Source organism: Manis pentadactyla, chromosome 3 (genome assembly GCF_030020395.1).
Source record: "Manis pentadactyla isolate mManPen7 chromosome 3, mManPen7.hap1, whole genome shotgun sequence".
NCBI classification, from domain to species: Eukaryota; Metazoa; Chordata; class Mammalia; order Pholidota; family Manidae; genus Manis; species Manis pentadactyla.
The window spans coordinates 167953956-167969213 of NC_080021.1; the positions used below are offsets into that span (position 1 = coordinate 167953956).

General features: G+C 37.2%; 1 protein-coding gene across 10 annotated transcripts in view; it reads right to left on the reverse strand.

The window, feature by feature from the left end:
* NFIB (nuclear factor I B) overlaps window positions 1-15258 on the reverse strand; it is a 428132-nt gene that overhangs the window by 205656 nt on the left and 207218 nt on the right. For 8 of the 10 annotated variants that reach the window (XM_057498695.1, XM_057498693.1, XM_057498689.1 and 5 more), the window contains exon 2: window positions 10981-11512. In XM_057498695.1, the coding sequence (XP_057354678.1) occupies window positions 10981-11512 (532 nt within the window). The remainder of the gene's footprint in view (window positions 1-10980; window positions 11513-15258) is intronic. The other 2 variants (XM_057498692.1, XM_057498694.1) reach the window with 1 other exon arrangement.

A 15258-nucleotide genomic window follows, 5' to 3' on the forward strand; every position in this document is an offset into this window, starting at 1 on the left:
AAATAGAAGACGTAAATGGCAATAAAGTCAAAACTATTCATGTAACTAATTAAGCATTTTGAGTTTTGACCCACCCAATTAGGGCCATTTTTCTATAAGAAACTTTGAGACTTAGTGTCTAAAACTAAGCAGCTTGCTCTTCTTCAATTCAGCCTAGCCACATCATCAGCACTCCTGTCCAACCAAATCTAAAACAAAAGTGTATTGCTCCCAAATGTTGGCAATTTTTTTTTTGTAAATAAAAGTTTTATGCTTTTACTGGAGTGCAATGAACTACAAGTACTACAAGGACTTGCTAGGACACCCTTCATTCAATGCCAAAGTTGAGGTACTTACGAAGAGAGCCATTAATACAATTATTGTATTCCTTCCTTTCATATGCTCCTACATTGATCAAGACATTAATTTTCTGACAAATCTGATATAAAGGACTGCAAAAACGATACAGTAATTCTAGCTTAAATGGTTTTTAAAACTATACACAACCAGCTACCTTCATGCCCCTGAAGGTTTTACTAATAAATATCTATACACATCACTGGACAGACTTTCATTCTCTCTTTGGAATGCTTAGAACCTGAGACACATAGAAACTAATTGAAGACCTCTTGACCCAATGCGCAGTCACTCCTGCTCTTCTATAGCGTAGCTGTGCTGCAAGTCTAGTCTAACATTAGGCTACGTTCCTTTAGACAGAATGGCTATTATTAATATTATTGTTTTTACTTTAGGTGAATTATTTCATTTAATCCTAAATGTCCTATGAAGTAGACATTTTTACTCTCCATTTTACAAAAGAGAAAACTAAAGTACACGGAGCTTAAGTGACTGGACCAAGGTCACAAAGCCAACAAAGGGCAGAACCAAGACTAGAACCCATTCACACACTTACTTCCCATGTGCTACAAAAATGAAAAAGGCAGGAGGAAGGGCGATCTGCTCAACTCTGAAAGCAATCCAAAATTCAAAGGATGATAGGATTTTTTCAACTGCACATTATTTACTCCTCAATCTATGAATTAAGTATCCTGTTTATGTAATTTCCGCAAGATCTAAGCCCTACCACTCTTCTCTTTTTTCTAACGTCACTTCTCCTCTTCAACTCTGCAGCGCGCGCGCATAAACACACACACACCACACACACCATGGTCTAGGAACTCAACCTCTTTAACTCAACAACTGAGATCCGTTTTAAATTGTTTGAGCGGAGGAGCTGAGAGAGACTAAAAGTCCTAGGCATTTTTTTAAAAACCTCAGTGGCTGGTTACTCTTCTCCTACCACAGTCCCACTGCCTATAACCCATTTGCCCACCAACCACATCCAAGCCCCACTCTAAATTAGCTCTGCCACTAAGTAGGCCAATGAATGAGCAGAAAGGCAAGAGAGATGTTTTCAAAACTAAATTGGTTTTTATAGGCAAGAAAAGAATAATTGAGGCAACTGACTAAAATCAGATTTAGTGCATTTCACCTTTCTTCCTTGAACCCCTATGATGCTGGATTATCAACATGATTAAGGCTGAAAAAGCACTTCAGTTCCTTGATCTTGTGAACATTCTTGGGAAAAATATAGTTTAAAACAACAATGGTAAAAAAAAAGAAGAAGAAAGAAAGAAAAACAGAAACAAAAACCCTGTCACCTGCCCTTTCAGATATTTTTTTTAATGGGAATAGAAAAATCAAGTGCTTTTTTCCAAGGTTTTAGAGCCTGTACCACATTGTCTCTCATCTGTCAGTGTATCCACACACATGTATAAACAGTATGCGATATGCAAGTAAGGAAATGCACATTCTAACTTACACTTCCTTTTCCCTCTAATAATTTAAAAATAAAATGTAACAGCTTGGATTTTAAATATTTAATCTGGCAAATATAGGAAAAATCATGAACTACAATGTCATTTTTGGCAAAGAAAAATTTGGTAGGATAAAAATATCTGTGTTTTAACATTTTAGAAGGCATTTCCAATATTTTAGAAATAAAATTATTTCACTGCTTCAGAATAGATGAACAGAGGTAACATTCTCTATTTTTGCATATGAGGTCATCATAAAGAAGAGAAAACATAATTTGTATATTCAACATTAATTTCACATTCTGGCAAAAGTCCCCAAAGAAACAAAAACTTCTAATTTACTAATGGTTCACTACTATGTCATGAAATTTAGTTTTGTGGCTTAAGTCACAAAGAATAGACTTCCCCTAAACTATAAACTATAAGTTATAAGATAGAAGCTGATGTTACAACATTACTCCCATTTTTTTTATTATTTCAATTTGCCCTGCATGTTCAGTACACAGCTTTTTCCAATACTGAACAAAGATTTATATGGTGAAGTTTAAAAGTCATTTTAGGACTTATCCATTGGTAACCAAAAGCATAACTAAATTTACCACTTTTACCCAATATAAAGACAATAAAGTATTTTTATTATAACGACCTAAATGTTGAAAAGTAATTATTAAGGAAACCATAAATATAAAAAGCTAAAAGGCTGACCTCAGAGGAGTGTGGAAAAGGAAATTGTGCTACGAATCATCATAAAACATGGAAACCAAAAATCTAAGGGAAGGATTCCAAATCCTTCCAAATGCCAGAATACTATCCCCACCTCTTGTAGCAAGCAGAGCTGCAAATTTGTCCCCATCACTGTCAGCAAACAAAAGAAAGTCACTTCTACAGCCAGACCATGTCAAACAGAAGACGTTAGCTGCTGCAGAGGGACGCCTTGAGTCCACTGGGGTGTAAAGTCAAGGCCGGGGCTTTTTGTCAGCTATTACCATAAAAGAACAAGAGGAAACAGTGACATTACTGCACAATGGAAAGGTCAAACAGCTTGCAGCCATTTCATGACCCAGACAAGTCAAGGTCAAAGGATTCAGGTAGCAACTTAGCCAGCGCATAAGTTACAGCACAAATGAATTGTTTTAACACATCAGCTTTGGTCAATTAAACCTAACAAGGCAAGTTGCATCACGTAGCAGGGTTCCTGACACCAAGGCCAGAAGCTGGGACCGACCTCATAAAACAAGGCTTTTAACATAGCATAGCAAATTTAAGGTAATCCATCCAGAAACTGCAGATGTCAGAATAATAAAATACAAGTTGTCCTAGGCAGAAACATTTTTCACACTCCAGAATTCACTGATAGAGGGGTATAGACTTTATACTGACATATTTGTGTTATTAGCATAGTAATATGCTACTCACATGAATTACAGAATACACCCTATTTTAAATAACTTACTTAACATACAGGCTCAGTAGATTTTTGTCCCAAGCTCTACCACTCCCTGTTAACTATACATTTCTCCATCTATATTTTTTCAATGCGAGTTTTGAAAAACTGAGTTTTAAAAAAAATCTTTAGCTTCATTCAGCATCAGAATACATTTTAGTGTTGCTATTAACTGACCTCTGACAAATGCTTCTGTGTAGTTTTGTGGGAGATGTATGTATTTTCAAATGCAACTGAATACGATTTATTAAATTTTCTATTTTGAGAAATGGAGTTGAAGCTAACCAGAATTTTAAAACTGCATATATTTAAATAATTTTTTTCAAAGGCCATTCTTATTTTCTTTTTCACACTTGTTTAAACAAATCCCATTTTCAACTCATTTGTGCTTCATCTGTAACTTACTCCATGCTCTGAACTGTCTTAAAATGGGATTTTGAAAATATACAACCTCCAGGCAACTCTCAGCTAGTAAAATTACTTCATCCATCACCCCATAGTTTCAATTATATAGTCCTTATTCAGAGTTCTTTAATTTGTCTGTGATTCATCAATGCTGTCCTGTTTAAACTATCATCATAAACAGAGAGAATATGTATATGTGTTTTACTATAAACAATATATTTATGCACAAAAATAGTTTGCATTCCCATGTTTGAACATTACTTGATGTAGACTTGGAGGATTTTTTTTTTAATGTGTGGCCTTCAATTCTGCCTTAAGGTCTTTCCACCTTATTGGGTAATTGGTAGCCATTTCTTCCAATTTTCTGAATAATATAACAACCAAATGACTACATTCTAGTCCCATTAGCCTCCCATCCTGTAATGCTCAGTCTAATACAAGCTCATCCCACACACTCACTCCTCACTACATGCACTTAGTTTTCCCAAGTTCTCTGCAGTTTGGTGATTTATTCTCTATGCCAAATCCTAACAACTGAATTCAGTTAAATTAACCACATCACATAATTCGAATTTCATGTACCCAAGAATGCACTTTAAAAGGAGACGCCATGCCGCATTGCCACAGAAAAGTGGGCATGATCAAGAGGAAGCTCCCCTCGCTGTGCTTGGCGCTGAGGCATGCTTCTGTAATAACTCTAGTTTCCGATCGCATAACCACTAGTCCCTGAGATTTCTAAAATTATTCCTGCTCCACAGGATGGAAGGGAAAAAAGCTGGAAAACTCTGCTGTGAACATCAGGCTGGCTGATCATTTGCTCTGCCATCACGTATACACAGAAAAACTCTCAAATGCATGTTTTCTACCTCCACCAACTTCAGCTGAGAAAATGCAACTCTTTCACCAACTGAAGAGCAATTTCCATCCCAAAGTTAGTTTCAGAGCAAGGGATCATCACCCTTGCCTCTGTATATAATTTTGAGATATTTAATAATTCCCTGTTTAAATGAGTATTTCAGATGCTATTTCCACCCTCTGCAAACCTGAAGCTTCAAACAGAGCAATACTTATTCCTCTGATTATAAAGTCAATTATCATGATTTATAAAGACTGGGATGCCAGGAATGAAAACTTATTTATCTCAATTTTTAAGAATTCCAGTGAATTCTGACTCAGCCTCCCATTGGGGCCCTCTCTTCAGGTTCTCAAATTCTAACTGGCGGGCAGAGATGGCAAAAGTAAAACAGTGTCACTAAACAGTTTTTTCTTTTTTAAGTTAAATATCATTTCAATTGAGCATAGTGAAAATTTCTGAGAAAGATGTTACTAAGTCAGATATCTTGAACTGCTGTTTCAAATCAATACGAAATTTAAAAGGAAAACATTAATAGAGGATTAAAACTTTAACTTCCTTTTGGCAGTTTCCTCTTAAATTCCAAATCTGGGACAAGCAAGTAAGTAAATAAAACTTCATACCAAAGCTGTATTACATCTATGTGAGGATTTACTTCCTATGTTTAACTTTAGAAAACAGAAAATTTAAAGAACTAAACTAGTGGCAATAGATGGCATCCCTAAATGGCTCCTGCCTAGCTCTGAGTCTCAAGCACACGCCCTGGCTGTCAGGGAGCCACCCTTTGGGAAACCCAACCATCATGTCCTATCACTGCCATTCACAGTTCCCCCCAGATTACCTTTACTCCTGAATAACCAGAACAGTGCTTTGGTTCTTTCACATGTGGAATTATTTTGCCACACAAGAGGCATAGTGCACTAAATTTGCAAATCAAAGGTACCATTTAGATGAATATTTTTTACTATAAAATATGTAGTGCTATGTACATGGGGAGGGATGCCTTTGTTGCCTCCTGAAAGTGGGTCACTATATATTTTTTTTAATGTTTGAAAATCATAATTGGTATAACAAATGAGCCTCTCTCTCTCTCTCCTCTCCTCCCCTACCCCCACCCCCCCTTTCCCTTCGAAAAGTGAAATCATATTAACAGCAATACAAGAGCTTAGTTTGCCATATCAGAACACAGATGCCAAGCTTTCCCAGCTGGCAACTGGGGCCTCAGAGTTTAACTCTTGAATTGTCTGGTGAAGTTATCTTATGGAAGGGATATCATGGCATAGAGGGCAAACTTCCGGCCACTTAGACTGTGTTTTCTTCTTCTCGGTGAGAAAATTGCTAAGTATCTTCTCTTACAATATATGTTCCCACAAAGGTCTTATAAAGCCTAGGAGCAAGACATGCCAATGAGAGCCATTCTTTATCTAGCAAGTTGTATGTGAGCCAGAATACAAACAAATGTGCGCTAGAGTTCACGAGTTCAGTCAAGGACAGGATGCTAGATGGGAGAACTTAGGTGTTCCCCTAAATCAAACATGCACACAACTTCATGTTCTCTGAACATTTCCCACTGCAAGCACACCAAATCATCCTAGAGAGCAGCTTCATTTTAACAAATTATGAAAGCTTAGTGTTCCCCATAATGGGAAATACCTGCAAATGAAGTGAAATTTATTAAAATGTTAAAATACGCTGTCAGCTTGCAAAATAATTATCTACTTAAGCTTTCCATAAAGAAATAATTGTTACCCAAAAGGATTCTAAAAGCCAGTGACTAAAAGAAGAAAATAATTCTTAGCATTTGTTTCCTCGCTAATGATATGTGACAACCAGGAAGGATTCAATTTCAAAAACAATAATGATTACAATTTCCCCTGTAAACAAGTTCACATTTTTCACAATTTCAAAATGTACTTTAATTATCATGACATATAACAATAAAACAACTAAAGTTGCTATTCAACAATGGGTTGCAGTTTTAAGGGTTCCACAAGACTAAAGGAAACTCCTGTTTCATGAGGTTCCTGGGCTCTCTTTAGCACTCCAAAACAGGCTTAGTAAGAGTGTAAAGTACAGTCCAAAAATCGGTTAGACTGACTTAGTTTAATCTCTGATTTGTTGAAATCATGACAACAGTTACTATCTCTGGAGATCTTTAAACTTCTTAGTGTGCTGTGACCTCTCTCTCTCTCTCTTTAAAACCCTTCCCTGTCTCAGAGAAAGCCCAGTCCCCCTTACCCCACCCCACCCGGCCTTTTTTCCCCTTCAGACAGGACACAGCTTGGCCGACTCAGGGCCTCCCTCCCATCGGCCAGACTTCCTTCTGTGCAGCCCTTTGGGTAGAACTGCTAATCCTTATTATTAATTAAGGAGATAATGGTGGTTAACCGGAAGGCAGTATGAAGGCTAACTATCTAGGAAACTTCTACCAAAATTATTTTAGCCTTTTGGTTGTTTTTCCTGGTGTGCAGAAACATGCACTGAGGATTTGGCAACATTTGGAGGCAGAATTGAGAAATTTAGGAATGACTGGTTTATATCAGCCCCTACATAACACAGGGGTTCCTTATTAAGGTTTTCTTATCTTTTTAACATTTACACGGTTACACATTACTAACTAGAAAGAAAAGTAAGATCCTCTCAACATGTTACTATAAAATGTATAAGTGTGCAGACGGAGGGATCTAAAAGTTGCATAAGCAATCAGCAGGAATGTGACTGAGAGCAACAGTCTAAGGAATGCATGACCTAGCACTACATTCGCCGGTCCTCCACAGCCGCCCCAGGGCACACCCCACACATCCTACAGCTCACTTGTGCCCCCCTAAGGTGTGCTGTGCAAGGCTGGCCTGGTTTGTTTTGCTTTGCTTCGCTTTGTTTTCCTGGCCACAGTAACAAAGACAATGTGAGGAATAGGTGTCACCTGCCCAAGAATCATTGGACATCTTTTGTGTCTTTGGGAATGGGAGGGCCGGTTTAGAGCTATTTTTTTTCCTTTAATCTATCAGTCTATAAAAAAAAAAAAAAAAACGAAGAGAAAAAAAACCAGGAAGGGTTTTATACGAAATAAGGTTTGCTGCAGCAAACAAGCAGCTTTCATTCAGGGATTGTCAAAAACTTTCCAGTGTGCCCACTGCAATGCGGATGCCAACCAACGAATCAAAGGCATTCAGCAACTAGACAAAGAGGGTCTGATGCCAACCTCGGTGCCACTGGCAACCATTATTGGCATCAAGCACAGTGTCTGCCTTTTTTTTCCCCTGCCTGGCACTTCACAAACAAAATGGCGGTTCTTGTAGCAACGAAACAGCCGAAGTGCAGCCCTCTGAATCCATAACGTCAAAGGATTTTATGGACTTATACTCCCACATGATGTGTATATCTGGGGTAAAGTGGGGGGTGATATAATTTTATAAATGACTATATTGAACATGACCTTTTACTAATGCAGAGAAATAGGAAAATGGACTAAATTGCGGTCAACCGGGCTGTACGCATAGAGGAAGCTAAATAACAAAGAGATTTAGCTTTTAAGAAAATACTGCCTTGCAGCCATGTGATGCAGCAGTCTAATGAACTATATATCAAAAATGATTTCAAAATGCATAAATTTTTCCCCAAACCATATCAGATGCAGATGTAGCACTATAGCTTGTGTCAAAGCTCCAGTAACTCTTTCCACATTTCAAAAATGATGAGGCTGCTGGGCTTGAAGGAAAAAATTAAAAGTGTGGGTTGAACAAAAAAGAGAAAGAGGGAAAAGGAAAAGCATAGGAAGTTGGCCAACAATGGAACTTTATTATATGTTGGTCTTTATTTCATCTTCCCGAAGAGATGCAGTTTGTGATCTTGTATAAATAACCAAAAGGACTATTGACATTTCTAGATCTGGAAATTGTCAATATATTGTAACACCACTCCACACTGCAATGCGGATGCCAACTAACAAATCACAGGCATCCTGAGCTAAACAAAGAGGGTCTGATGCCAATCCTGGTGCCAGTGGCAACCATCTTTGGCATTCTCTCTGTTCTTTCTCATGTTTTCCTCCCAGTCATTTAGAAGTGGGGAGAGAAGAAAGGGGGGAAAGGTAAATTTGTTGCTCATTCTGTTGAAAACATTACATTTCTCTTTTCTGATTTTTCTTTGATGTTTTCCTTTATACTTCTTTACCTGATTTATAAAACAGACTTCGGTGGGTTTTCATGTACTTACAGGAGAAATAAAAAGTCATGATGGGAGATATGCTGCATTGTGACTACAGACTTATCTTTTAAAATGCCTTCTTTAGCCAACTGCTCAGCAAAATGGCATAATTAACCTAGGTTTGACCAGAAAGAAGATACAAATTTTGAAAAACGGAAAACACAAAAGCATCCTAAAGTGACTTTTGCCAAGAGCGAGCCAATAGATGTTAAGAAGAGTTGCTGCACTGGCAGGTAGCAAAGGACACAAATTAGATGCACAGGGTAAAATAATGAAAGGTTTTAAAGAGAGAGATAGGAAACAATAAGATCAATGCTTTGTCTGAAAACATGGTCTCCAAGGGTTGCTTAAAACTTTATGATTATCAGGACTGATGGTGCAATGCGGAAGGCATTTATGCATTTTTCATTCTTCAATCTATCTTCCCAAATCCAAAGGGTATGTTCTTTATTGTCAGTTCATCAACCAAGAGAGTTGGCTGCCTGCCCTGGGAGTGAATGTACAAGTGTGCACACCTCAACCACTGGCCTTTAAGCAAAAGTTAAAATGTAAGCAGCTGCGAAGTGGTTGCAAATCCTCCCCCTACACTAAAAAGTTACATGACCCACTTTTTAAAACTTTACTTCCAGCCTTAACTTTCACAACACAGTTACAACACAGTTATAGTCAATCCAACACATATATACAGCCCACCTTAAACTGTCACCTCCTAGACAGCTGTCACTCACATTAAGTGTCATGTGTTAATGAGCTTTTATTTTAGTACACACAGGATGAAAATATATTTTTCTCTGAACCATCACTACTTGGACTTTAATTCTTAGATGCATGGAAACAGTAAATGCGATGTTTCATTTTTTTAAAAAAGTAGTATTTCCAAATGTATGATGTCCAGCACCATTATTTAAAACTGAACTAAAAATATTTAAATGACATTTAGGTATATCTCCAAAACTCTCTCAAGGATCTACAAAGACAGACAAAAAGCACATAGTAAATACCTAGATTTCTGAGTCAAAAGAATAACTCTAACATTTTATTTGGGGGATGATAATAAAATTCATACCAATTAAATCCCACATTTATATAACAGACATCAGAAACTGTCTGCCACCTGGCTATCTGCAGGCCATGTCCCTACCACCAGAGCAAGTTAGGAAATGACCCACCATCTGTGGTAGATCAAACTTCAGTCCTCTTTGGGTATGCTGTTTTTTAAAATGATGTTTTACTATATAGACTATTGCTGATGCAAGGACATCTGTAGCCTAACACCTTTATCTGAAGAAAAGAAACTTTCACCTACTTAAGGAGAATATATTATTAAAAATAAAAACAGTATTTCATGAAATCAAAAAATACTCAGCAAAAATACCACCTTTATATGAATTGTTCAGGCAACATATAAACACTCTCTTTATCACGTATTTTTTCAAATAGGCATGGTATGCGATTCCTGCATTCTTTTTGAGATTTATTTTAAACCAGTGTAACCAGTTCACGTTCTGTTTTTGTTCTGTAAGGAGAGCTGCGACTTTTCTCCTCGGGAAGTTTTATGAATTTACATTCAAAAGTAAAGTAACAATATTAAGTATTCCCAAGTCACTGTGGGAAAATATTATAATATAGATTATTTAAGTAAGTACTACATTCTGTTTAACTATGGTGAATATTACAGCACAAGTAGGTGTTGACAGAAATATTTAAATCAAATAAATCTAGGTCCATGTTAAGCTATACTTTCTGATATTGGCTACCATAAGCATTTTATAATAGGGAATGTTAATTCTATTTTCAATTCAATAGCGCTAGATTTGTGAGCGCAGTTCATCGACCTCGTTAGTTAAAAGGCTAATACAAAGAATATATTAAAGAGTGGTTTAACTATTCATAAATAAATAAAGTTAGTTTCAAATTGGGCAAAGCTGATGAGATGCAAGGAATGTAGCCTAGGACAAAAAAGTGAAATGTAACAAACGAAATTTTTCACACTGTTGTGGGTCTTTGAAATAGTATATTATTTCAAAGACATTTGAAAAACGCATCCCTTTGTGGTCTTTAAATATCCACACCTATCCAGGTAGGAGCGCTCCATGTCTCTTTCATGGCTTGCACATGGCAGTGGACAGTGAGTGGAAGACGGCACGCCACTCAACCCAGAGTGAGTGAAGGAGATCTAGGGGCCTCGAGGATCACCTAACCCAAGCCAGACACTCTGTATATGGGGTTTGGGGGCAGTGTTTGCCGTGCTAGAAGAAAGAACAATCTGCTCCTACCTTGCTCCTGCACGTAGTATGCCAAAAACAAATCAAGCTCCTTAACTGATACTGTGATATGATGTGGCTGGACACAAAGTGCTGGGTTTGTGCAATGTGGGGATTTCATGAGCCGCTCTCCATCGGTACTTTCCAAGGGGATGCCTTTGAACAGGATCACCATGACTAGATCCAGACGCCAGACTTTGTCTGCCTGTCGCAGGCAGTCGATTCTCCTAATCTTACCCTTCTGGTCGGGATTGGATAAGACACAGCACGGGTGCTTCTTGCCAGTCACGGTGAGCACAAAGTCCTCTCGGTACTCCTGGCGGATGTCTTTGCGCAGTTTGGCCAGGAGCCTGGATGCCCACTTCTGTTTGATTTCAGGCTTTTCGCTGAGAAGCTCATCTTTGACTGCTCTTTCTTCATCCTTTGACATTCGCTTCTCATGCTTTTTAAAGTACTTGCGTTTCCGAGCCTGCAGGTTGAACCAAGTATAGGCGATTGCACGGACATGTGGAAGTAGTGCCTCGATGAATGGGTGAAATTCATCCTGTAGGAGACAAGGGGGAAAAAGAAGACATACAAGTTTAGTTTCAAAGGCTCAAAAGAAAAAAAAAAAAAGACCAGAATCCATCCCAATTCACTATAAAAAGTTATGCAGAAAAATAACATTTTTCTTATTTAAAATTATCAAAATAGCAGGACAAAAAGAAAATAAAGGATGCCAAGCTGCCCCTTTTCCACGAAAATTCACACATTGATTCTCCTTCCCCAAAAGAAAATAAGGTTTCTATTTGTATTTCCACTCAGGCCCCATCCCCCTCATTCCCAACATGCATCCTACATTCTTTAAAACGTAAGCAACCAAGGTGCTTGGCACCTCACTTAATATTTAAATATTTGATCGACCAACTAACACTAAGCAGTACCATTTTACAAAGAACACAGAGAGTTTTTTTTTTTTTTTAAATCGGAGCAGAGCTGTTCAGAAGGCAGGAGCGATGCCACAGTTCATTTCTCTTCTCTGTGGCACAGAAACACAAAGCATATAGATGCTCAGTGTAATGCCACACAGTTCCCGCTTTTGGAGCATGCTCTCAGCAAGAGGCTGCTGGTGGCACAAAGAGCATGCGCCATTAAACTTGATCCATTTTCTTATCAAACGTCCAACATTCCAACACTGAAACAGCACCATTCCAAGAGTGGTAACTAGAGAAACCGGTATACAGTGAGTGAAAGTGGGCAAAGGACACAGCTTGTCATATCAGTGTCCTGAACAGAAGGTTTCCATACTTTGAGCAGTGCATTCTCTCCCTTCACCACCAACTCAAGCCCCTAAAAAGCACACATATACATACACACACTCATATAAGCATTTTCACAGACACACAAACACACTTCTGCATTTCTTTAATAAAAGTTTCTAAAGTTGAAAACAAAAATTACATGACTGTTCAATCAGCAGCTTTCCTATAGATTCTGAAGCCCCACAGAGTCAGTTCATTTGTTAACAGATCACAGGAACATGGTAATTATTCTAAACCCCTTAAAAATCAGTCTGAGGTAAACAATGAAAAATGGCAACTTGGCACCAAGTTTACATTCTTTGTGTCTCTGCGTGCGGTGGCTGGGTGACCCCAGGAGTGCACCGCTGGTCACTTACTGCTTTTGTGGAATCAGTACAGTTCATTTGCTACACATATGAATTCTCGGACAGGACTCTGGGTGCATGTATGCCTGTGCTCTTGAGTCGGCACGCACTATACAGGATCCCATCTTGTGAATTAAGTGGTTTACCTTAGCCTCTTGCATTTGTTCTGCCTGTTTCATCTAAGAGTTTTTTAAGGGAGGGAGGTGGCAAGGAATGGCAGATAATCTTTACCTACAAATATTTTGCGTTACTTCCCAAAGCAGTCAGCGTTTCATTGCTTCCTACCATAGATAAAACCTGTCTCACAAGCTCAGGCCTATTACTGTTCAGAGAAAGAGCTTAACATCCTATGCATGAAATAAGCCAAGATCTGAAGCAAATGAGAACTTCCACTGCAGCCACTTTTCTGGTCACATTAACTATCCTGTCACCCGAACTGCAAAATAACTTTCTCCAACTGACCATATCCCAAGTTAGAATTTACATACTACTGCTAGTCACCCTGAACTACATGGAATAAATTCTGTTTAAACCAGTAGACTGATGATTTCCACTAGGTAAAGACGATGAAAGTACAACTAATGACACTCTAACAAAGAAGTTGTCCAAAAAATCCTCTATGGTCATGAATACATTTTTTAAGATGAAACCCAAAGTTTCAATGCTAAAGACTGTGGGAGGTTAGCATTTTGCAGCTCAGATACAGAAGAGGTGCATATACCACCCAATCAATAATGCAGTTAGCAAGTGTTTTAGCATATTACCATAAAGCATTCCTACAGCAGAGTAAGTCAAAATTTTATAATACAGAATGCAGATGATTGCATCACAGCGTGAGGCATAACCAAATGCCATAGAGGAAATCATTAAACTGATCAGTAGTTTCCAGCACACATTTGAACAATTCAGTTACTATGCGAGCACATTAAACTAGGCCATGGAAAGAGTTAAACCACAATCTGTTCTTTGTGTGGGAAGGCAGCCCTGCTCACAGCAACCACAGCCCCATGATAAGACCTCCCTATCTCCATACACTTTCTGATGTCACACTTTCAGCTTTCACTGTAACTATAAAAACTTTGTTTATCCCCCCTTAGAAATACATGCAAAAGGAAATGTGTGCTCAAGGAAATGTGGACTTCAACATGCTTTGGGAACTCACTTCCTATAATCTGATTTTTACTAAGATTTATTGATATGATTTAAAAACATACATATATACTCTCATAAATTAAAAACTTCACAATGTGAAGAGCATACGGTAGGTGAAGTTTTGTCTCATTTTACCCTTGCAATGCTTTTAAAAATACAGTATTATTTTAACTGACATTAAGCATTGTGGTAACTCTTAAGCACTTACATCCTTAAATACTATGTTCAGTGACATTTCATTTTCTTATTAGGACATCAAACACACTTTTGATTAAGTTTCTTTGCACCAAATCTTCTATCATGTAACAAATCTCAAAATTCTAATAAATTATTTTAAACAACAAAATGCAATTTGAGGGTTGAATTTGGAATTTCTTAACAAATACACATAAAACAATGTTTTTTTAAGGTTGCCCCAAGTTTGTTGCCAATGCTTATTTAAAAACATACTTTTTTCTTATTGATAAATAGAAGGAGCAAACTTTCTCAGTCCGCAAAGCTGCCTTATAAATATCTTTCAGAGCTTTACTATTATGTGGATTCCTTTCAAGTGAAACACTTACTTGACAATGAGACATAGCCTCAAAAAAATGTAAGTGGAAGTTTGCTATAAGTCACATACTTTTCTGTATTAACATCCTAAAATACCATCTCTCAAGTGTGATTGTTTTCCACTGCTGAGTTGCAATATATTTCTAATGCTTTTAAGTGACATGAATATGGAGCACAGTAACTGTCTTCATCCAACAAAACATGACTAAGGTATTCAAAGGTCCTAATTAATAGGTTATCACAATAGCACTTTAAACAATAGCAAGAATTATTTTTTAAAGGAAAACATACAACCAATCTAAGATCTAATGGCTCCACACCAGGTAATATGCTACCCTGCACTTTCAGAATTTTTATTAAAATACATTGACATTCTATAACTCTTTCTCTTTTAAAACTTCCTTTAGTTGAAATAAATTGACAAAATAAATAACAGAGTTACAAATTTCAAATATAAAAGTGAACAGTCCTAATTGCAGCAAAAATATTTATTTTTCTTCATAGAAACAATGGTTTCCATGAAAGGGATGGAAAATTAAACCAATACAGAGCTGGAAGAGTAAATACTAGGTGTTCTTGGAGCACAGCTATATAACAATGAGCCATTAAAATATATATATATATATATATATATATACACCTAGAGAACTTGAAAGGCAATGAAAGAAAAAAAAATTCAATGCAGTCATGCTAAGTAAAAGTTATATTATTAAGGGCTTACATTTTTAGAAAAAGCAAATATTAAGTAAGATATAATAGCTCTTACTTTTCCTTTTACATCTGATTTATTCTGAGGCATAAATACTGATTTATATCAATAAACTCATACTTTTGCATAACATTTTGCTAAATAACACCTTTAACTATAGCTCCTTTTGAACTAAAATTCTTTCTAAAACCTAGACACCTTATCACAACAACTGAAATACTTTGTAAAGTTT